General features: G+C 51.2%; 2 protein-coding genes across 5 annotated transcripts; one reads left to right on the top strand and one right to left on the bottom strand.

Annotated features, from left to right (window-relative positions):
- The first annotated feature begins 5,045 nt into the window (after positions 1–5,045).
- CCND3 (cyclin D3) lies at positions 5,046–11,993 on the top strand. Of its 3 annotated transcripts, none has more exons than XM_021691950.2 (5): positions 5,046–5,388; positions 6,282–6,497; positions 9,460–9,619; positions 10,153–10,289; positions 10,801–11,993. In XM_021691950.2, the coding sequence occupies exons 1-5, from the start codon at positions 5,191–5,193 to the stop codon at positions 10,963–10,965; spliced, it is 876 nt and encodes a 291-aa protein (XP_021547625.1). In that variant the 5' UTR covers positions 5,046–5,190; the 3' UTR covers positions 10,966–11,993. The 3 variants fall into 3 exon arrangements, with proteins under 3 accessions (XP_021547625.1, XP_044773244.1, XP_044773243.1); XM_044917308.1 differs by lacking the exon at positions 5,046–5,388 and adding an exon at positions 5,789–5,887; XM_044917309.1 differs by lacking the exon at positions 6,282–6,497.
- An 850-nt stretch (positions 11,994–12,843) lies between these two features.
- On the bottom strand, positions 12,844–23,433 carry BYSL (bystin like). 2 transcript variants are annotated; one of them, XM_021691995.1, is made up of 7 exons: positions 22,878–23,433; positions 18,558–18,720; positions 16,289–16,427; positions 15,800–15,933; positions 15,080–15,240; positions 14,832–14,934; positions 12,844–14,298 (listed from the first exon to the last, which is right to left on the bottom strand). In XM_021691995.1, the coding sequence occupies exons 1-7, from the start codon at positions 23,140–23,142 to the stop codon at positions 13,953–13,955; spliced, it is 1,311 nt and encodes a 436-aa protein (XP_021547670.1). In that variant the 5' UTR covers positions 23,143–23,433; the 3' UTR covers positions 12,844–13,952. The 2 variants fall into 2 exon arrangements, with proteins under 2 accessions (XP_021547670.1, XP_021547671.1); XM_021691996.1 differs by having other exon boundaries at positions 16,310–16,427; positions 22,878–23,187.
- Positions 23,434–23,448: the final 15 nt, after the last annotated feature.

Consider the following 23,448-nt stretch of genomic DNA (forward strand, 5'->3'; position numbering starts at 1 on the left):
AAGAAAGAAAGAAAGAAAGAAAGAAAGAAAGAAAGAAAGAAAGAAAGCAGAGAGGATTAATGGGCTGACTAGTGGTGGAAGGGGGAATGAAGAGATGGGGAGGGCAGTGAGAGGTCCTGCCATGATTTTAGAGGTCTGTAGAGAAGAAGATTCTGTTTTCTCTGTCTCATATCATTGTCTAACTGGAGTTTTTCGTGCTAACTTACATACCTCTTGTTGTAGTTGAAGGCCAGTTCTCTTGGAAGTGAAGGGACCATGGTTATTTCACACTGGATGAGCTTTTAGTGTTTTTCTGAAACACTTTTATGCTTGATATTGGGCTAAAGACCTGGTGAATTTCTTTCTTCTTCTTTTAAAGATTTTATTTACTTGACAGAGAGAGAGAGCACAAGCAGGGGGAGTGGCAGGCAGAGGGAGAGGGAGAAGCAGGCTCCTCACAGAGCAGGGGGAGCCCGATGTGGGACTAGATCCCAGGACCCCGGGATCATGACCTGAGCCGAAGGCATTTGATTAACCAATGGAGCCACCCAGGCGCCCTAAAGTGAATTTCCATAGACAAAAGCTGCAAGAATTCTGAGGGCCAATTCCCAGTGAAAGTCTTTGGCCGTGAATGCCAAAAATAAGGCATAGTCTGAAGTGCAAGAACCAGGCCAAGGGATGCTTATTGCAGAGAAGAGAGTGAGAAAGAAAGAACAGATTGTTAAATCAGTGCCATGGGAACTTTGGGTGATAATTTGGGAAAAGTAAGGCTAGAACCCCACTTAATATGATATAAGGGGAATAAAGGTAAGTAACAATATATACATTAAAAAAAAAACACCCAACTTTAGATACTCATGAAAATGCAGATTTTGGGGGCCTCATGACAGACTTGAAGAATGAAAAGCCCTGAGGCAGGGCCCAGAAACCTGCATTTTCAACAAGTTCCCTAGGTGATAAAAAACATTCATCTGTAAATATTTCCTACATTTTCTTGTAGTGCTTTTATAATTTTAAGGTGGGCAAGGCAGAAGTCATTATAGAAAATATCAGTAGATAAGGCTATGTAAAATAAAAAACTTTCATTTGTTAGAAAAAAGAAATCTTCCATGAACCAAAAGTGAAAGGCAAACAATGAACTAAAAAAAAAAAAAAAAAATGCAACACATATGACAAAGAATAAATATGAAAAGGGGTAAATATTCTTCACATGTAATGAGCACTTATAAATCAATAAGAAAAAAATTCATATAAAAGAATGGGCAAAGGACGTAAATAGGTCATTCATTTATATAAGACATGTAAATGTCTAATAATATGTCAAAATATTTTTACTAATATTCCACTTTTCATCTGTCCAGTTTTTTCTCCATAAAAAATGTGGCATACATATACAGTGAAAGATTATTCAGCCATTAAAAAGGAAAAAATTCTGCCATTTATGACAACACTGACAGACCTTGAGGGCATTATGTTAAGTGAAATAAGTCAGAGAAAGACAAGTATTATATGATCTCACTTTTACGTGGAATCTATGAAAACCAAACTCAGGTACAGAAAACAGATTGTTGCTTGTCAGAGGCAGGGGGGTGGGGAGGTGTGGAAGGTAGGGGAAATGGTGAAGGTGGTCAAAAGGTACAAATTTTTAGTTATAAGGTAGATAAGTTCTGGAGATATAATGCACAACATGGTGACTACAGTTAACTACTGTACTGTATATTTGAAGGTTGCTAAGAGAGTAGTTCTTAAAAGTTCTCATCAGAAGAGAAGAAACTGTAACTATGTGAGGTGATAGTTGTTAACTGATTGTGGTAGTCATTTTGCAACATATACATATATCAAATCATTATGCTGTCTACCTTAAATTACTCTAACAGGTATATGTCATTATATCTCAGTAAGACTGGAAAAAAATTTTAAGATATGAAATAATGGTGATTTACTCTCTCATCAAAGATACAGTTTTCTTATCTCAACAGTCCTACTCAATAATTCTGAAAGTAAAGAAACACCTTCCTTCAGACAGATCTAATTTCTGGTTCTGTACTTCAAACGCTACATTTTTTTTTTTAAGATTTTATTTATTTAATTTGACACAGAGAGAGCACAAGTAGGGAGAAGCAGGCAGAAGAAGAGGGAGAAGTAGGCTCCCCGCCGAGCAGGGAGCCCCGTGTGGGGCTCGATGTGGGACTCGATCCCAGGACCCTGGGATCATGACCTGAGCCGAAGGCAGCCGCTTAACCAAGCCACCCAGGGGCCCCCAAAAGCTACATTTTTTTAGTCCTCCTGCACCCTAAAAGCCTCTTACACTTCCACACCTTTGCCTCCCCAGAACTTCATACCCAATCTTTATAATTTTAAATTTAGTGTTCTCTTTCATGAAAGAGTGCATTGCAATGATTAGCTAAAGCAACTGCATGTTTGTATTTTTGAAGACAGGAGTAAAGGACTTACAAGATCAGATAAGGCGCATGGCACACATACATGTTGATACAAGTGCTCTTGAATTAAAAATATATATAATTACTGATATACTATTTTCATCTCTCCAGTTGGTAGTGTTTTTTTTCTTTCAAATTTTTTTTTTAATTTTATTTATTTATTTGAGAGAGAGAATGAGATAGAGAGAGCATGAGAGGGGGGAGGGTCAGAGGGAGAAGCAGACTCCCTGCTGAGCAGGGAGCCCGATGCGGGACTTGATCCCAGGACTCCAGGATCATGACCTGAGCTGAAGGCAGTCGCTTAACCAACTGAGCCACCCAGGCGCCTCTTTCAGATTTTCTAATGTTTGTTCATTAGATCAGTTCAGATTTTTTTTTTTTAAGATTTTATTTATATTTTTGACAGAGAGCGAGCACAAGCAGGGGAAGCAGCAGGCAGAGGGAGAAGCAGACTCCCCAAGGAGCAGAGAGTCCGGGGCGATCCCAGGACCCTGGGATCATGACCTGAGCCAAAGACAGACACTTAACCAACTGAGCCACCCAGGCGCCCCTCAGTTCAGCTTCTTATCAGGGAAATTTGGTAATAAGAACTGTATCAAAAGCCTTAGAATGTTTCATAACCTTACATTGAGAAATTCCACTTCTAGAAATTAATTCACTTCTAGAAATTAATCATGAGTGTGCACAAAGATATTATGACAAAAATATTTTACAGTATTGTTTCTAGTAGGGAAGAACTAGAAACAACTTAAATTTCCAACAATACAGCTCTGATAAAATATATTTTAATACATTAACCAAAGGCATACTACGTAGCCATTAAAAATGTAGAATATATAATGACATGGAAAAAGTATTAACAGTATTTTTTAGTGAAAAAGAAAAGCTTACAAAACAGCTTGCAATCTTATTCCTAAAAATATGTGTTTATTCATAGAACAATTGTAGAAAGATAAACACTGACATTTTTTTTTTTTTTAAAGATTTTATTTATTTGAGAGAGAGAGAATGAGAGACAGAGAGCATGAGAGGGAGGAGGGTCAGAGGGAGAAGCAGACTCCCCGCTGAGCAGGGAGCCTGATGCGGGACTTGATCCCAGGACTCCAGGATCATGACCTGAGCCGAAGGCAGTCGTTTAACCAACTGAGCCACCCAGGCGCCCCAAACACTGACATTTTAAAGGGTTGTCTCTGGATGGTGAAATTGTAGGTAGTTATTTCCTTTTTTTTGTGGCTTCTACATATTAAGTTTTCTGTAGTGTAAATGAATATTCCTATGATACGAAAATGATAGTAAAATGTATTATATAAAAAAGAACAGGGGTATGTAACTGGCTCTGTCAGAAGAGCATGCGAGACTCTAGATCTTGGTTGGGGTCGTGAGTTTGAGCCCCACCTTGGGGATAGAGGTCACTTAAAAAGAAAGAAAAAAAACTGAAAAAAAAACAAAAAACAAAAAACAATTCATTGAGAAAAATGCTTAGCGTAAAACTTGCCTCTTCTGTAACTCATTTCTCTAACAACTCACTTCTTTAGTGGCTCCTTCCTGGGGAGGACCCCAGGAGAGGCAGGGATCTCCTCAGGCCTTCTCCGATTTGGAGCTTTCCGGGAGGCCTGTGGTCAGCCTCTTGGTCACATAGAATCCAGCTTTGGGGAAACTGAGAAGTAACCCAAAGTTTGGGAAGTGGAGAAATGGCAACTGGAAGATTTCATAGAGTCGGAGCCAGGAACTCCCTTCTCAGAGGATCTAGTTTCTCCGCCCATGTTTTCCTCAAACAGAAACTAAGGCCGACTTCAGGGCTTGTCCAAGGCCACCCAGCCAACTTAATGACAAGGTGAGGCCTTGAATCCATGGCCTTTCCGCCCTGTTGTATTTCTGTAATATGCAGATTTAGACCAGTCCTTCTCATACTTAAACTGTGCGCACAGGGATCCCCAGGGATTTTGTTGAAATGCAGATTTGGACCCCGCCGGTCGGGGTGGGCCATTTCTAACCAGCGCGCAGGCAATGCCAATTTTGCCGGGCTGGGGATCGCAGTTTCCCTGGCTGTGGTGCAGGGCACGGATTCTGGAGCCAGACTTCAGCTTCCCAGTCCCAGCTCTGCCACAGACTCTATGATTGTGACACTCACTGTGCTTCAGTTTCGTCATCTGCGAAATTAGTCTCCTACCTGACTCGTAGAGTTTGCGTGAGGATTTTTAGTAAGTTGTTACACGTTAAGTGCTCAGATCGGTGTGCGTGAAGAAGTGTCTAGCTTACTATCATTCCTATTCCCCCGAGCCTTCAGGGGGTGAAGCAGGGTCTGACGAATGAATGAGCAACCTTTTGGAAGAAAGCTCTTTCCTGGGCGGCTAGAGTCAGAGAAGCAAAAGGGGAGGGCTGGTCGGTGGGGGAAGAGGCCCACCTCCAAGAAGCTTCTCTCCACCCGGTGCTCAGAAGGGCCGGGAGCGCCCGGAAGCCGGCCGGCCCGCGCCCCGCCGACCAATGCGGCCGCCTGGGGGGAGGGGGCGGCCAGCCAGCCCTTTCCGTCTGGGGCTCCGGCGGCCCCGCCCCTTGTGCGTTGCGCCGCTCGAGCATTCCACGGTTGCTACATCGTCGCGAGGGGCGGGGCGCCTGTCAGGGAAGCGGCGCGCGCGCCGGCGCGGGCGGGCTGGGGCTCGGCCGCGCAGTGCTAGCGCCAGCACCAGACCCGCGCCCCGCGCTCTCCCGACCGCCGCCTGCGTTCTGGCTCGCGAGCCCGAGCTCCCGCCCGCCCGTGCGCTGCCCGAGTATGGAGCTGCTGTGCTGCGAGGGCACCCGGCACGCGCCCCGGGCCGGGCCGGACCCGCGACTGCTGGGGGACCAGCGTGTCCTGCAGAGCTTGCTCCGCCTGGAGGAGCGCTACGTGCCCCGCGCCTCCTACTTCCAATGTGTGCAGAGGGAGATCAAGCCGCACATGCGGAAGGTGCTGGCGTACTGGATGCTGGAGGTATCGCCCGGAAGGGTCTCCCCTCCCCCGCCGCCCGGCTCCGGACATCCCCGGGCCGCCCTGTCGGGACATCCTGGTCCCAACAGCAATCAGCAAGATGCTTTGGTGGCTCAGATCCCCGGGGCCTGGCCTTTCACTCGGGCACCCTAGCCAGCCGACTGCCTCCGTGGTGTCCCTTTCCCTTCCCCAGCCCTAACTCTGACTGCCGGTCGTTTGGCACCCTCACTGCCCTCTCTTCGGGCCGGGAAAGCGGGACCAGGGCAACCCTCTCCCCTCCGGCTTCTCTCAGCGTCTTCTGCCTCCCTCCCCCGCTCGGATTTCTCAGGAGAGCGCGCCTGGAAAACCCTGGGCTCGGCCGCCCCCGCCCCAGAGTCGGTTCCTGTGTCTGTCGCGGGGTTCTGGCGGGGAAGACGGTGGGGGTGGCGCGCGCGCTGTTCCGGCAGTCAGGGAAATGAAAAGTGCGGGAGGCAGCGGCTGGAGTCTCCTCCCTTCCCTTTGGGTGTGTGCAGTGGGTGGTGGCAATGGGGGTAAGGTCCCAGTTCTCCGGCTACCGTGGGTAACTCTTCCGTTTCCCCAACCCCCTTCTCGCCATGGAGGAGGGCAATCTCAGTTTGGAATCCTTCTTAAGGAAGGGAGCCTCTGGCGTACCCCCCCACCCCACCCCCAGAGGAGGGGGAAAGGAGGCAGGCAACTCAGAGGACGTGGGGGGCGTCACCTTGGGGAAGGCGCATCCTCCTCCGTATGTTAGTCCTTGCACCGAAGGTACACTTATCCCCCCTCCCATGTTTTCGATCCCCATCCATTTCCCTTCAGCGCCCCCCCCGCCCCCGTCCTTCAGTGCTGCAGCGTTTCCCATGCCCCCGCCCCAGAAGTGACTGTGCGCCCTCCCCCAGGTCTGTGAGGAGCAGCGCTGTGAGGAGGAAGTCTTCCCCCTGGCCATGAACTACCTGGATCGCTACCTGTCCTGCGTCCCCACCCGAAAGGCGCAGTTGCAGCTCCTGGGTGCGGTCTGCATGCTGCTGGCCTCCAAGCTGCGCGAGACTACGCCCCTGACCATCGAAAAACTGTGCATCTACACCGACCACTCTGTCTCTCCCCGCCAGCTGCGGGTGCGTGCATAAGTCTCCCCACCCCCGACACAATAATACCTCCTCACTTACCAGGAAGAGGAAAGCCAAGACCTCAGAGGCTTTCTGCCCCTGGGGAGGGTAGCGGCAGCTTATTTTTGGGGGCAAAAGGTGGGGCACCGCGGTGGGACAGTCAGGGTAGACCCAGCCCAGGCTCGAGCTGCCAGCACGAATCGAATCCCCTTCTCCTAACCTCCAGGGGGTGCCATTCCTTCCTGGTCTTTCCCCCAGATAGCAACAAGTCAAACTGCATGTCTATACTCACTAGTACTTTGCCTCTGGGTTTACACAGCCACCATGAGTTATTTATTGGCAGCAAAAGGACATGCCTGCACACCCCCACTGGAGTGGGGGAGTGGAATGTGCTTCATGTGGGGGAGGGGGCTGCCTTGGTTGAGTCTTTGTCCCAGTGTGGACTTTGTGATTAAAAAGCCTCGCAGAGGCGATTAAAGCCAGGCCCTGATTGCTCTCAGGAAGGGCCAAGGAGTTGTCATCCCACCTTGTTTCCTTCCTTTTATATCCCAGAAGAGATAGCTCTTTTCTTGTCCTCGTTCTGAGGAACTTGAGCAGCTGCTTCAGGCCTGGTGGAGTCACCTCTCCCTTTCCCCCTCAGTCAAAGGCCAGAGCTGAGGGACAGCCGGGGAGCTGAGCTGCAGCTGCTTCCGATGTGATCATGCTGCCCCCTCCCCGGGCCCACCCATTCGGGCCCGAGGTCTTTCATAACCCTGTGGGGAGCTTCTGTCACTCCTGTGGTTTGGGAAGTGGCTCCCTGGGCCTCTTGCTGGGAACTTGGGCTGGGCTCTTCCTGAGGCAAGGCAAGAGAGTCAAGGCTCTCCCCATTGAGCCTGGAAAGGAGGGTGGGGGAGCTGCTTGGATCTGGGAGAGGTTATTTAGGGCAGGCAGATCATCTCTTGGGGGGGCCGGGGGAGAGGATGGGTGAGCTGGCACCTTCCTCCACCTTGCTCTACGGCCCGGCCAAGTCTTCTCCTGACCCTGAGAGGAGTCTCTGGGCCCCATCTCCTGGGAGGAGGGCAGCATGCAAGCTGCTGTGATTGGCTGGCCAAGAAGCCAGGGTACTGGGGGCCCCCCGACTGCTGCTTGTCGAGGAACAGGATTCCTCTTCCTGCCAAGTCGCTCTCAGAGATGGGAGTAGGAGGCCGGAGTTGGGAATCCGGGAGGCCCCACAGCTCTTTGTGATGAATCTGGTAGTTCTTGGCCAGTCTGAAGGTGGAGCCGGTTTCCAGGGCCAGCGAGCGAGATGTTTTTGGAGGGGCTTGGGCTGGAAGGTAGAAGGGGACTTCCTTTTTGTGAAAAGACTGGCACGGTGTGTGCGCCTTTGTGTGAGGGGAGTTTTTCAGAACAGGCCACAAGGACTCTTCCTCCACTCCCTCTGCCTGAGCTGGGGGTGGAGTGTGCAGATGCCTTCCTAGAAGGTCAGAGTTGGAAGGGACTGCAGAGAACTCCGGTCGGTCCAAATCCTTGTGCAGCAGAGAGGCCCAGTGGAGGCCCAGAGAAGGAGGGGGAAGCACTGCCCTGAAGCGGATGAGGAGGGTCTGGGTCTTCTGGCTAGCCCAGGGGGCCTTGAAGCCTACAGATGTGGAAGCTGCCAAGCCACTGCCACTAATCACTCCCAGGGGTGTGTTGTCCACCAAGCGAGGGCGGAGATTTTCAGGAGTTGCCCGGATACCGGGTAAGGTGGCTGCCTTCCCTCACATGGGACCCCCTGCCTCCCCACAGGGAGACCCCCACTCCAAGTTGCCTTCCAGATGGTTCCTTGGAGGCTAGGTGCTTTCTGTTCACTTCTGAGTTAGAAATTGGAGCACTGGGACAAGCATGAGTAGAATGCTGGCTTCTCTGCCCAGCTTCTTTTGCCTCCGGGCCAGGCTCTTTTCTGTAGGGCCCTGTGAGAGGCTTGGGGCTGATTGGGGAGGATGACACTTAGGTGGGGGCCAGGAGAGGGACAGCTGTGACCGGGGACCTGGAAGAGGTTGGGCGGGGTTGCCATTTCTGCCTCAGTAAGGGGCCAAACCCATGAGTTCCTTCCTGAGATAAAACAATGAAGAAATCCTCATGCGTGCAACTCAGAAATGGGGCCGGGACTAGGAACCCCAGACGAGTGGATTGGGGTGGGGCTCCCAGCCTCCCTCCAGGACCTAGCAGTGGTATGTAGGTATAAGCAGGCGAAGATAGGGTTTGGTCCCTCAGGGATCATCTGGACCCATCCTTTCTGGCTTGGCCTCCCCTTGGCTTCCTGAGACTTAAATGACACTAGCCACTGTGGTTCCAGGTAAAAAGGGTGGAATGGGGTGCTACATCTCAGACCCCCCCCCCGCAGTGTCCCACCAACGGGATGTGGGTTGGGTTGGGTTGGGTAACCTCCCCTTTGAGGAACCTCAGGCTTGATTCAGTGGCTGTGTCACAGAAGGCGTGGCCTCACGTTCATTCTGGTTTCTTCAAGGGGTGTGGACTTGGCTGGGATGCAGAATTGGAGGAGAGGCTAGTGGTGGTCTGCCCTTTCTCAAGTCCCTGGGATTTCGGAGAGTCTTTCTGCTTCACCTCCGAGGCAGCTCAAGGTTATGATGCTGTCGGTGGTATTTGCTGTAGTCTTTTCAGCCCTGGCTGGGGAAGTGCCCAGAGCCCTGCATGAGGTCAAAAGACCTCATTGTTGGCCCCCGAAAGCTAACCAAACAGGATTGAAAGAGACTTTCTATCAAACATGTAGTTTTGGCACTTAGTAAGCGAACAGTAGGTGCCCAAAGCCAACTCCCCTAGTTCTTCTGTGCCCTGGACCCCCCCATTCCACAGCACCAAGTCTGTACACCCAGAAGCAGAACTGGGGTCTTGACCTTCAAGTTTGATGGGCTTCCTTCCCTGTGAGACTTCTGCTTTACTCCCTACCCTTCCCTCCTCAGCCACTGACTCCACCCTCTTTCCCAACCTCCAGGACTGGGAGGTGCTGGTCTTGGGGAAGCTCAAGTGGGACCTGGCAGCAGTGATTGCCCATGATTTCCTGGCCCTGATTCTGCACCGGCTCTCTCTGCCCCGGGACCGACAAGCCTTGGTCAAAAAACATGCCCAGACCTTTTTGGCCCTCTGTGCTACAGGTAAGATTTTTTGCCAAATGAGGAAATTCCGAAGCCTCGGAAGGGTGGCACGTAACCGGACTGTGGTTTGTATTCCTCTCAAGATTTGTGAATATTCCATCCCCTCTTGAGACTAGGGGGCCCAGAAAAGGCAGCAGAACATAATCAGAGCTGTATGGGATTTGAGAGACCCCCCAGTATTTAGGGGCTGAGAGAGAAGTGACTTGCTCAAGGTCTCACAGTGATGAAGCTGGGAGCAGAACCAAGGTCTTCTTGACCCTGGTTTTGTTTCCACATCAGGAAGAGCCTCATTCACTTCCCGGTCCCTGGTCAGGCTCACTTCCCAACCCCCCTGGACCTGATGGACCCGTGGGAGTTTGCGGTCTACCCTGGTGCCCTCTAGGAAAGCGGCCCTTTCCTGCCCTCCTCCGTTACTGCTCTTCTAGCGCTCACTGCAGGGAGTTTCCTGCCCTGTTCACGCTGCCTGGCACTTTTCTGAGCCATAGGAAGTCCACACTAAGCCTTTGCCTCATGCTTGCCTCCCTCTTTCCAAGATTACACCTTCGCCATGTACCCGCCATCCATGATCGCCACGGGCAGCATTGGGGCTGCAGTGCAAGGCCTGGGTGCGTGTTCCACGTCTGGGGACGAGCTCACAGAGCTGCTGGCAGGGATCACAGGCACTGAGGTGGTGAGTGCCAGCCAGGGGAGGCCCCCGGGGCGCCACGGTGGCTCAGCAGTTCCTGAAGCAGTGCTATTCCCTGGGCCCCCAGCAGAGGGAGGCGTGCATCCCTAACCTAGTCCCTGCTCCTGGTTTCAGGAGCCCCACCTTTGGGGCTCGTGTGGCCTTTTATCTCCTGCCTTGGTCTGGGGAAGAGCAGGTGTCTTGGGTGGGTTGAAGGCACTGTCCCTGGGTGCCCTTTTCTTGCCAAATGGTATGCAGGAGTGGGGGTGGAGGATCTGCTGTCACACGCAGGGCTGCTCTCACACCCCCTTGCCACATCCTCTTGGCAGTTTCTTAGAACTGAAGGCTGATTCCTGGGGCTGGGCTGTGGCCTAACCTCCCTAGACTTCCCTGTGTGCTGGAAGGTGTTCTTCCCCCGCATCTGCCATTAGATGCTGTGGGAAGTGGACCCTTAGTCCCAAAGGGGACCTTCTGCCATCCCACCCAGCAGTCACTACTCACCGTTCCCCGTTTGCAGGACTGCCTGCGGGCCTGTCAGGAGCAGATCGAAGCTGCCCTCAGGGAGAGCCTCAGAGAAGCCGCGACCTCCCCCAGCCCGGTGCCCAAAGCCCCCAGGGGCTCCAGTAGCCAGGGGCCCAGCCAGACCAGCACTCCCACAGATGTCACAGCCATCCACCTGTAGCCCCGGAGAGGCCCCCTCCAGTGGCCACTGGCAGCAGAGGAGGGGACACTGCCACCCCCCCTCCCTGCCTGCAGGAACGAACCACGCCACATCTGAAGCCTGAGGGGGCTCCTTCCTATTCACCCCTTGCAAAGCAGAAGGGGTCAGGCCCTACCTATCCCTGCAGTGTGCACTAAGGGGCCTGGCCAGCCAGCCATGTTTGGGTGGCCGGCCAGGCTCCTCTTTTTCTCTGTATCTGACCAGCTCTGCTCCTTCCCTGATCCTAGCTGGCGGTGGGCCAGGCTGGTCAGAAATGAAATTGAAGTAGGTAAAATACATGTACCAGCATTCCTTTTTGAGGCCCCCTTATGTCTGGGGCTCTCACGTTCTCAGATGCCAACATGCCCCTAGTGCCTTATAAAGGTGTTGCACCTTCCAGAGTTCTTGCATTTGGATTGGGGTCTTTCTGAAGAAGTTTCAGATATTCTGATAGACATGTGTGAGGGGAAACAGTCTGGACAGCTCCTCTTGACATACTTTGGAGGCCCCTGCATAATCCACGCTCACAGCTGCTCCCAGAGGGCCGGCCCAGGCCTCTGTCAGAGGGGCAGAACCAACCAATTCCTCCTTGCTTTGCTTGCCGCTCAGCTTCTCCTGTATGATTGAGGGGGATCAGTGCTGAAGGAAGAGGTGGTTTTAATTTATTAATTGTTTTGAGGACAACTGTAAGAGGGTGTGGTGGGGCCCATCTACCCCACAAGTGGTGGTAACCCTGGTGGTTGCTGCATCCCTCCCCTCTGCTACTGGCTAGAGGATCTTTGTGGCTGAGGAGCTGCTACAGCCTGGAGTGGGGCCATGCCCTCCTCTCCCTCTGGCCCTCTGCCCCATCCTCTGGGGGTGAGGGATGGAGCAGGGATAAACTGGAGGTGACTGAGCCCCTGTCTGGAGAGGGAGGCAAGCCCTGTTGACACAGGTCTTTCCTAAGGCCACAAGGTCCAGGCTGGTGGCCCAGGACCATCATGCTACCTTAATAAAGATTCTGGAATAAACCTGGCTTTGGCTTCTTGGGTTGGATGCTGGCATGGGGAAAAGCTGCTTCTAGAATGCACGATGTAAGCAGAACAGAAGTCAAGGGTCATGATGCAGGGGTCCTCACAGACCATTTCTGTAAAGGGCCAGAGAGTAAATATTTTAGGCTCTGTGGGCCATTTGGTTTCTGCCCCAGATATAGTCAGTTCTGCATTACAATGGGATGTACGCATTCCTAAAACTCACTGCACCATGCAAAATTGCACAATAAAAACCACAGGGCTCATGGGAAAACAGGCTTGAGGCACAATATTCAAAAACTTAATGAATGACACATTTTTTTAAGAAGGAAATGAAGTGGATAGCCTAGTTTTTACTTTAAATGGTTAAGGAACCTATATACTACAATATGGCCCTTTATCTTGAAAAAGACCTGAATTGTGTGTGTGTGTGTGTGTGTGTGTGTGTGTGTAAGCAGAGGTTAGAAGGCTGTGGAAGGCAAGCTATGACACCAGGTGTGGGTGTGGTTCCCCACACAAGGTAAACTGAGGCAGTGCTGGTGTTTGAGGCCTGTGCAGTCTGTACTACCTGGCTTGCCGCAGCTGGGCAAGTTTCACGTCGTTTCTCAAAGACAAATGTGCAGAGAAATGTGAAATTCGTGATCAGTTTCTCCCCAAATATATAAACTGGGTTGGAATGAACTCACCAAAAGCAAACAAGAAGGGTTCTAGAAGGATTGTACAGCTGGCCCTTGAACAACATGGTTTGAATTGGGCAGGTCCACTTATATGCAGATTTTTTTCAATAGATGCATACACTTATGGTAATGGTAAACAGGAATACTGTACGGATGACACGTAACTTACACAATGTGTGAACGGACTGTATTATCAGTAAGGCTTCCAGTCAACACTAGGCTACTGGTAGTTATGTTTGTGGACTCAAAAGTTTTATACACAGATTTTTGGCTACGTGAGGGGGTTACCGCCCCTAACCCCTGCACTCTTCAAGGTCCAACCTTACTCAACTCTGCTGCTGTAGCATGAAAGCAGCCCAGCCATAAAAATACAAATGGATAGGGATGGCTATGTCCCAACACACTTTACTTCTGGACACTGAAATCAATTTCATATAATTTTCACCTATCACAAAATACTGTTAATTTTTTCCCCAGCCATTTAAAAAATGTAAAAAATCACAATTAGCTCATGGGCTGTAAGAAAACCAGCATATGATTCTAGTTTGCCAACCCCTGGTCTAAAGCTTTAAGTAGCCAAGAAAGTTAGGAAACCTGTCTAGTGGTGACTCCCGATCTACTCATTCCAGGGCCTGACCTTATTATTCTCTGCAGCTCCAGTTTTCTCTAGGGACTTTCTCCTGTAGCAGTCCACACACAACTGAGACAGGACCATCTTCTGAACCACCTCCTGGTCGCTGGCATTCCCCCAAGGTAGCCTCTGCCTCTATGGAGGCTCTACCTGGAGACACAAACTTACAGAATAAGGTGGGGGGCGGCGGGGGGAGTATCCTCTGTAAACTGTTAAGAATCCACTCCTAGATAGGAACAGGGAAGAGCTTCTCTCCAGCTAAAGAGGGAAAGCAAAAAGATCTCCATTGATCACATCAAAACACAGAAGTTCAATAAATACCTGCCTTTGGTTTTTTTTCCACATCGCAGTGACGTTAACACAACAGCCTGAGAGAAAGAACCTATTCCAAGCCCCAGCCAGGGAGTGGGAACACTGGCGTGGGGCACCTCAGGTCAGGTCTCAGAACTGAATAGGGACGAAGACGTGGAATGGAAGAGGGAGCCAGCCAGATCCTCCAGTCCTCCCTGTCAGGTATCGGGAGTCACAGATGCCTGTGACCTCTCTCACCGTCCCGATCTGTCCTGACTTCAGCTGTAAAAGCCCCGTGTCACCAACAGGGAGTCCTGGGGTCCCCTCATGCGCCCCTCAGAGCAGGGCAAATCACTCTTCTCACTCCATGGCGACAGGCACATCTTCCACATCTCGGGGGACAGCGCTCTGAAGCTCACGCCTGATCTCGGGGGCTAGCTGTGGATGGGGCTGCAGCCGCAGCAGTTCCAAGAGGGCCTCTTTCTGGTCCGCGGCCAGGTCTGCCTTGTAGCGCTGGACCAAAGTCAGGAGGCACTGGTGCCAGAGCACAGGCAGTTGGCGCCTCTCCGTCCGGAAGCCCAGGAAGTGGAAGACCAGGGCGTCCAGCACGCGGTAGGGCAGCGCATACTTCTTATCCAGCAACAGTCGCAGGAAGATGCTGTTAGCACCGCTGTATTCCATCTCGGCAATCTTCAGCATGGCCGCGCTGGTGGGGAAGGAGATGCTGGAGGGAAGATCCGCCCTCTCCTGTCCCTCCTTCCCCTCTCCTCCTCCGCTGGCCCCTGCACTGTGCTATTCCTAAGGGGGCCATCTCAGGCCTTCTTCTCACCTACCCAATCTGACACCCCTCAGCCCCAGCTACCAGCTCTACGCAGATGCGCCCCAAGTCCCCACCTCTCACTCAGCCCCTTGTCTCAGTATCTGGCTAGAATAGATTCGAGTATCTGAAGATCTCCACCCCTAACACTCTCTTCCCACGTTCCTCATTCATTCATTCATTCATTCATTCACTCAACTATTTACTGAGCACCTGCCATGTGCCAGGCACTGGGCTCCTGTTTTGGGGGAACTTACATTCTAGTGGAGCAGCAACACGCTCAGGAGCATAAACAAGCCAGAGATCCAGCGCGGTTCTAGCTCCTTCTCCACTCTGTCCGCCCCCCCCTCCCCTCCCCAATCCTGGGATTCCCCTGTCAGGGTATCTCCTGACTGACTGTCCTCCACACCCACCAACACTACCTGGAGTGCAACACAGGGATGGAGCATTTGGTGATGATGCTACCCACGATGATGGCTTCCCGCAGGGTACAGCTGCCAGACTCGCACAGTGGGATCAGGATCCCTGGGGAGGGTCAGAGGGGCGGTCACCTTGAGTCCGGGGTGAGAGAAAGCGCTAGAGCAGATACAGTCATCTCCCAAGTCCAGATTGTTGTTTTCACCTGCAGGAGCTCCAGCCCCTCCCTCTCTGCAGCCTCCTGGGCTCCCACCTTTAAACCAGGCTCCAGGCTTGAACAGGGCCTTCTTGAGTGCCATGTAGAGGTGGAAGTTGAGTCGTTTGTACTCAGCGATGTCGTCTCGTACCCGGGGGAGCAGGACAAGGTTGTAGAAGCGCTGAGCCATGCGTTCCTTGAGGTTAGAGGCGAAAATCCTAGGGTTTTTTTTGCGGGGGGGGGGGGGCGGGGGGGGGGAGGGATATGGGGGGGATCCAGGTCACTCAAGAGCCTGGCTCTGGCGCTCTAAATATCACCGTGGATGGTGCACACGAGATGTGAGGGGTGTGTGGGAGTCAGCTGTGTGCACCCGACACCTGAGTTGGATGAGAGAGGGCACAGGAGGGGTACAAGGTGCACCCAAACAGAGTGAGCACTGTCCTAGGGACAGCCAGAACTCTGTGCTATCCCCCTTCCTTCTCCAGCACGGGTTCTCTCTACCCTGCTGTTACGAGGGACCCGAGCGTGCCTGGGGAGCCACAGACTTCAGGAGCCCCTCTGACACACCAGGGGTTGTCCCCCAATAGTTATGAGCCCCGCTTCTGGAAACTTATCACAGCGGAGTCTCAACGGGGTCCTGGCCCCGAGACATGAAACGGGAAAGCTGGGAAAACAGTGATCTAAAGAAGCTCCAGCTAGAGCTCTGGGGCAAGACTAAAATGTAATGACAATGGCAGGGAAAGCCTGTCCCCCCCCCCCGCAACCCCCAGCCTCTACCTCGTGGCTTGGTACATGGCGGCTGCAGTCCAGGCCTCGGGCTCCGTGACGTAGAGGATCTGCTCCCAGTTGGAGAGCGCAGGGATGATCTTGAAGGCCTTGGGCAGCTTCCCACTGCGGTACTTGGACAACACCTGGGGACGAGGGTGCAGAATCAGCACTGCCAATGACACGGAAGCCGTGTGCCCTGTGCCAGGTTCGTCTCTGTGGTTTTCATGGCTTAGCTCACTTAATGCTCACAAGGACCCTGTAAGGATGTGCTCTTAGCACCCTCGTTTTCCAGGTGGGGAGAGGAAGACCAGGGTGAAGGAACCTTCCCCAAGGACACCAAACACGTGAGTGGCAGAGCAGGAATCTGAGCCCACAAACTCGGGCTCTTAAGTCTGCTCTTGGCCACTGTGCCTCATTTGTGTGAGGAGAGAAAGCCTTACATGGGAGCCCACAGCCCCTGGGAGGGTATTCCATCATGGCTCTCCTCTCGGCCCTCACCTCCCGGACCCCCCTGTAGACCTCCAGAACCCGGGGGTCCAGCTGCGGCATGGGAAAGCCTGACACCTCTGACATAACCGTCTCAACTTCTGTCTGCTTCTCGGTCAGCTTCTCCATGATGATGTCAGCCAGGGTACGCCTACAAGTAAGGGAGGTGCGGGAGGGAAGGAGAGAGGACTGTGGTCAGTCCAGGAGGCTTTAGGCAGCCCGCGCAGCCCCTTGTGAGCTCCAGTACATCTGTGATCCCGCTGGGATGTGTGGCCCCAGCCTCCCTGGGCCCTACCAACCACTGCAGAATCCCTGTAGGATGCAGAGGACCCAAAAGTCATTCAGTCTGGGACAAAGCTGACAGCTGTAGGGAGGTGAAGAACCTGAACTCTGAAGTCAGTCGGCCTGGGTTCAGATCCCAGCTTTTCCTCTCCCTGTATGACCCTGGGCATGCTCCTTCGCCTCTCTATGCCTCAGTTTTCGAGACAGGGATAATAACAGTACCTAGCTCATAAAGTTAGCATGAGGATTATAAGAATTAACGTTTGTACGTTACTCGGAACTATTAGTACACAGCAAGCGTGCAGTAAGCACTGCCTATTTCAAACACACCTATCATGTGCTGGCAATATGCGGAGGGCTCCCCGTTACAAAGTCCTGGTGTGACCTCTCTAGAGGGCCAGACACATCTCAGTTACCTTCTAAGATTTCAAGTAGCTGGGGGCCATTAAGTAGGGACTATGACACAAACCTTCCCCCCAATTTCATTTATTAAAATTTATTTTAATAAATTTCTTTCTCAGGTTCCTTACGCAGAATATATCAAACATAACCTTATCATGATGGTTCAGAATTACTGTTACATTGGGCTTTGGTATAATAATGGTGTCTTCAGAGGCTGCTAAGGTATATTTAAAACGTCTCCTGTTTTCTCAACACCAGGCACGGAGGTAGGGCTTTGCAGATGTTATCTCGTACAGGCTGTGCGACATCCCGTAGAGGTGTCGTTGCTGCCCTTGTTCAGATGCAGGAACTGATACCCACAGAGGTCAGTAACTCCCCCAAGGTCTCACAGCCTTGGTGGGAGTTAAAGCCTGGCCTTTCACGTTCTGAAGTTCAGGTACTTGACGGTACACTGTAATACGCCCCCAACTGCATGGGCCTCTGACCGCTGAGTTCACGTGGGTCTGGGCTTGCTTTCAGAAGCTGTCAGCTGTCTTTCTCAAGACTGTTGGCAACCCCTGTTTTCGGTAGTTGCAGGCAAGAAAATCATCCGGCCAGTCCTGTCAAAATGCTGTGTTACCAAGGAGTTCTGAGGTGCTGAGTGAGAACCCGAGGGGCCCTCTGGCAGGACAAACACACCAGCCCAGAACACACTTTGTGACGTCTACTTCAGCTGCTGGGCATCAGTGTGGGCAGTGGGCTCATTTCCTCACTCTGTGCTCTCAAACAAGCAACCACAGAACTCCTCCTTCAACTTTCCTGTCTTATTCTCAGTATTATCAGCCAACGAAAGATGCATTAGCCCCCCAAAGCCTAGAAACACTGTCACGTAAGTATCACAGGGTCAGAATGAACTAGTTGAGGGACTTTTATCCGAGACTCCCCCTCCCCTGGGTCAGAATCTACAGGCTTAAGAGTTTGATTGTAGGACCTTCAATGCCCACATGTTTTGGAGCTACCATTTAGGATACATGGCATTACACTGTGCTTCCACCCGGGGGCGAGTCTGCCCACCAGGGAACATTTTGCTGTCTGGAGACATTGTTTGGTTATCACGATTTGTAGGAAAGATCACTACTGGTATCCAGGGAATAGAAATCATCCAGATGCTAAACATCCCCCACCGCACAGGACAGCCTCCATAAAAAAAAGAATTATCCAGCCCAAAATGCCAGTAATGCCAAGGCTGAGAAACCCTGGCTGAAATGACGCTGAGTATGAAAGAGACCTGGCCAAGGAAATCGAGCTTGGCACTAAGAAAACCAAGCAGGCCAAAACCAAATCCAATGGGATGGATCGCCCTGGAGGCATGAGAAAAGGCCCTGGAGCTGTTTTCCCGGGGAAGCCTGGGCAGTTCTACAACAGGTGGACAGATGGGCAGGAGATCTGGGTCATTCCCACCGAGGAGGGGCCAATTTTGCCAAGTTGGTTCCCCAAAACTAGCTATGCTCAGGCCCTTCCCAAAGGCATGGAACCAAAATTGCCAGGCCATATGCTTCCCTGCAGAAAGCTGCCACAGGGACCGGACATCCCACATCCCAGGCCATGCCAGGCCCACCTGGCAGGAGGGTTCTTGTTCATGAACATCTCAATGGCACGCTCATCCTCAGGGTCCACGACCACCTCCGCATGATGGCCCACCCCCGTCATTGTGGCAGCCTTCTCCAGGGTGGGCCACTCCTCGTCCTCATCATCTGATCCATCCTGCGGGACTCCTGGACCTAGAACAGGAGAGGAAATGGATGAGCAAAGGCAAGCCGCGGGTGAGGGATGTAGAGGTCAATTCAACTTTACCCATCAGGCACAGTACAGGCCTCGCATGGGCTTGTAACAGACACAGACGGGTGCAGTGAAAGCAACGATGCCCCCACTGTCTTCCAGTTCCCAGGGGCTTCCTGTTCCCGATCTTGCTTGAGAAACAAAATGCACAAATATGTGCCAAGGAGACAGCGATGCCCGTGAATAATCGTTAAACACGCTACACTCAGTTATATAGCAGGAGCTGTTCTAAACACTGTATTTAATTTTCATAACACCAAGAAGTAGTTACTACTATTCTACCCAGTGTCAGACGGGGACTCTGAAGCATAGGAAAGTTAAGTAACTTATCTAAGGCAGGTAGTCTGGGTTGAGACTGCACATTCTTCACCTCTGTTCTATACACTTTGTCGCGCTTCATTATATGCCAACATGAGTGACAGAGGCAGTGTAAACCACAGGCATGTAAAAGGTGATGAGAGCAGAGGACAGTCAGACTCTGAACAGGGAGTACGGGAACTGGAGGAGTGTGCTCCAGACGTGGGTCACAACACTGGCAGGAACAGTTGGTTACAAGAGTATCTAACAGGCAGTAGCAAGAAATAAGGCTAGATGGGTAAAGTAAAGCCAGACTGCGGAGGGCCTTGAGGCCAGGCAATGGAGTTCAGATTTCAATGGAACAACGCCCCCTTTTTAGAACTTATTTATTTGAGAGACAGTGGGCACACATGTGTGCGCGCATGCACACGAGCATGAACAAGGGCAGGGGCAGAGGGAGAAGGAAAGAGAGAAGCAGACGCCCTACTGAATGCAGAGCCAGACGCTGCAGGAAGCTCAATTCCAGAACACTGAGATCATGACCTGAGCCAAAGTCAGACACGTAACCGACTGAGCCACCCAGGTGCCCCTGGCACAACCCATTTTTATAATGGACTACTGGAAGGCTACAAGCTGCCTGGGCATCTGAAAAGGGATGTAATAATCCAAGCAGAAAGATAAAATGTTACACGGGAACAGTGCAGTAAGAACAGAGGCAGTGTGGGCGCCTGGGTGGCTCAGTCGGTTAAGCGTCTGCCTTTGGCTTGGGTCATGATCGCGGGGTCCTGGGATCGAGCCCCCATAAGGCTCCCTGCTCAGCAGGAAGTCTGCTTCTCTCCCTCTGCGTGCCACTCCCCCTGCTTGTGTGTGCTCACTCTCTCTGTCAAATAAATAAATAAAATCTTAGAAAAAAAAAAAAGACAGAGGCAGTGTGTGATAAAAGCTAAATGGGGGAGGCGGATGCGGCAGACTTTTGTCTCCACGTGCTAACAAACCCCAAATCTGTGCTTGTAGGTAGATTTCCCTTTACTCCAGACACTCACTCCAGCTCCCTCCTGTACAGCAGTGCTTGGATGAGCCATAGGCAATTCAAACCTCACCTGTCATCAACTGAACTCCTCTTTTCCTTTCAGGTCTCTGCTACTCACTGTGTTCCATGTCTTAAGTAAATGGTACTACTGTCCACCAAATGCTGAGCCAGAACCTGGTAGGCTTGCCTCATCCCCTGCCCTCACCCCCAATATGCAATCAATTACCAAGTCCTATTCAATTTTACCTGACAGACTATCTCTCAAATCCCTCACAGTTCTGCGTAAACCTAGATCAGCATCATCTCTTGCCTGCAACAATCTCCTAACTGTTCTCCATATTCTCCAATAGCCCCCTACTGTCTTTAAGACAGCTTTAAATCCTGAACATAGCTTCCAAGTCTTTTGTCGATTTGGCTCCTACCTACCTTACTACCATTAACCCATTCACCCAGCAAACAATGAGTGCCTACTATATGTGAGGCACTGTTCTGAGTACTGAAATTAGTGTAAAAGAAACTTACAGAGCTTATATTTTAATAGGGGAGACAGACAATACTAAGTATTAAAATAAGACAAGTGCTATGAAAAAAAGGACACAGGGCAGAGTAGAGAAGTTGGGAGTGTGGAAACAGGAGTGGGGGCTATTTATTTATTTCTTTAAAGATTTTATTCATGTGGCGCCTGGGTGGCTCAGTCGTTAAGCGTTTGCCTTCGGCTCAGGTCATGATCCCAGAGTCCTGGGATCGAGCCCTGCATCGGGCTCCCTGCTCTGCGGGAAGCCTGCTTCTCCCTCTCCCACTCCCCCTGCTTGTGTTCTCTCTCTCGCTGTGTATCTCTCTCTGTCAAATAAATAAACAAAATCTTTTAAAAAAATAAATAAATAAATAAAGATTTTATTCATTTGGGAAAGAGAGAGAGAGAGGGACAAGCAGACTCTCTGCTGAGCGTGGAGCCTGACGCCGGATCCAATCCCAGGACCCTGAGATCATGACCTAAGCAGAAGTCAGATGCTTAACTGACTGAACCACCCAGGCGCCCCCAGGTATTTCCATTTTTAATGGAGTGGCCAGGACAGGCCTCTCTGAGAAGATGAAAAATCAGGGAATAAACCTACAAAGGAATGAAGACAAAAGGAATAACAAGGGCAAAAGCCCTAACTTACTATGTTTAAGGAACAATAAAGCCTGTATGGACGAAGACGTCAAGGGGAAAGTAGTAGAAGAGGTCAGATTGGCAACAGGGGCAGATCATGTAGGTCTTTGAAGTCCTCCAGCTGTTGCGAGTAGACTCTAAGGGGGATGGGATACTAATCAGGAAGCTACAACAATAATCCAGGTGAGAGATTATGGTGGTTCAAACAGGATTGTGTTCCAAGGTGATGAGAAGTGGTCTGACTCGAGGCGCCTGGGTGGCTCAGATGGTTAAGCGTCTGCCTTCGGCTCAGGTCGTGATCCCAGGGTCCTGGGATCGAGCCCCGCATCGAGCTCCCTGCTTGGCGGGGAGCCTGCTTCTCCCTCTCCCTCTACTGTTCCCCCTGCTTGTGCTCCCTCACTCTATCAAATAAATAAATAAAACCTTAAAAAAAAAAAAAAGAAGTGGTCTGACTCTGGATCTATTTTGAAGGTAGAGTCAACAGGATTTCCTAACAAATTAGATGTGGAGTAAGAAAGGGAGGAGTCCAAGGTTTCTGTCTTGAGCAAATGGAAGGATATCATCCTATTAACTGAGATGAGGAGGACAGTGGGAGGAGCAGGTTTGGCGAGAATATCAGGATTTCTGTTTTGGACACATTAAATTTGAGGTGTCTATTAGACTTCAAATGAGAGATGTCAAATAGGCAGCTGAAACAGAAGAATCTGATTTTCATGGAAGAGATCAGGGCAAGAATACAAAGTTAGGAGCAGTCACTAAGTAGATGGCACTTAAACCATGAAACTGATGACAGCACCAGAAAAGTGACATGAAGAGAAGAGATCCAAGAGCTGAAATTTGTGGCCCATCAATGATAGGAGGCTGGGGACAAAAGAGGAGCCAGCAAAAGATACTGAAGCCTGGAGGCCAATGTTCAATTGTGTCCAATACTGCTCTCAGGACAAATGAAAGAGACAGATTAAGCGACTTGGAGGTCAACACTTCCACCCTAATAATACTGACCATCTTTTAATTAGTCTCTCTCCCTCTTGAGCACCTAAACAAGATCATTCTTTCTGCTCAAAGCACTCTCCACTCGTTTTTCAAGTCTCAGCACAAAGGTTATATGCAATCTGGGAAGCCTGACCCCCAAAAGTAATGCTACTGTTATAAGAAAAACTATATTCTGGAATGTATTATTCTAATCACCAATTTAATTGTCTCTCTCTTGGGCTAGACTGTAAGATCCTGAAGTCAGGCACGTGGCTATCTTGTTTCCTTCTTTACCCAAACCATCTAAACTCCTAGCACAGTGCAAAGCACGGACTAGACAACTCCCAAGAATGTATAGAACAAATGGATAAATGTTAGGAGCGCTCAGTGGCGTGAGCAACTACTCCCTGTTGGTCTAACTGCGGGGGTGCCTAGAAGCGAGTATCTAAAACTACAAGTGGTTTTAAGTCTGCTCCAGAGCTGGGTCTCTCATTTCATTACCTTTGCAAGGGTGTAATGCGGACCCCTTATTTATTTTATTTGATTTTCTTGATTTCAAACGATTCCCCTGCCAGATACCTTTTGGCCGCCTACTTACCCCCATAAACTAACCACCCTTCTCCCGGCACTCACCCCCCACCACTCACCCAGCCGCGTGGTGCGCTCGCGTGGCGCTGCGGGCTTGTCCCCAGTCCCATGCTCGGCCTCGAGTTCCTCCTGCTGCTGCCGTGCTTGCTGCAAAATCCGTCGAGTCAGCCGGGGCCCCACATACTCTTCCTCTTCTCTGGTCCCACGACCCCGCCGCTTTTCCCGGGCTCCTGCCCGCACCGCGTCCCCAGCCAGGATCTGCTCAGCCAGGGGAGCATGTTTTTCCTGACCCGCAGCTCCGCGAGCCGCCTTATATTTGGGCATTTCCCCCCAAAATTTTGCCGGAAAGCTTCACACGTGCCAACGGAGGAAAAGGGGGAAAAAAAAAAACCTTGAGTGCGCTTGCGCATTGAACTCCCAGTGCCCACGAGGCCCCCCACGGAGATTACAGCGCCTCCTAGCGTTCGGAGGCCAGGAGTGCCATCAGCGCCGTCACACCCCCTAAAAGAGCTCACGGGTCCTGGAGCTGGACTCCCGAATAAACTCATTGCATTTAACGTTGGCTGCTATAAGTGGTGGCAGTCCGAGCGATGATTTTCTACTTTCACGGATCGAGGACCTACGTGGCCA

The sequence above is a fragment of the Neomonachus schauinslandi genome, chromosome 8, assembly GCF_002201575.2.
Source record: "Neomonachus schauinslandi chromosome 8, ASM220157v2, whole genome shotgun sequence".
Taxonomy (NCBI): domain Eukaryota; kingdom Metazoa; phylum Chordata; class Mammalia; order Carnivora; family Phocidae; genus Neomonachus; species Neomonachus schauinslandi.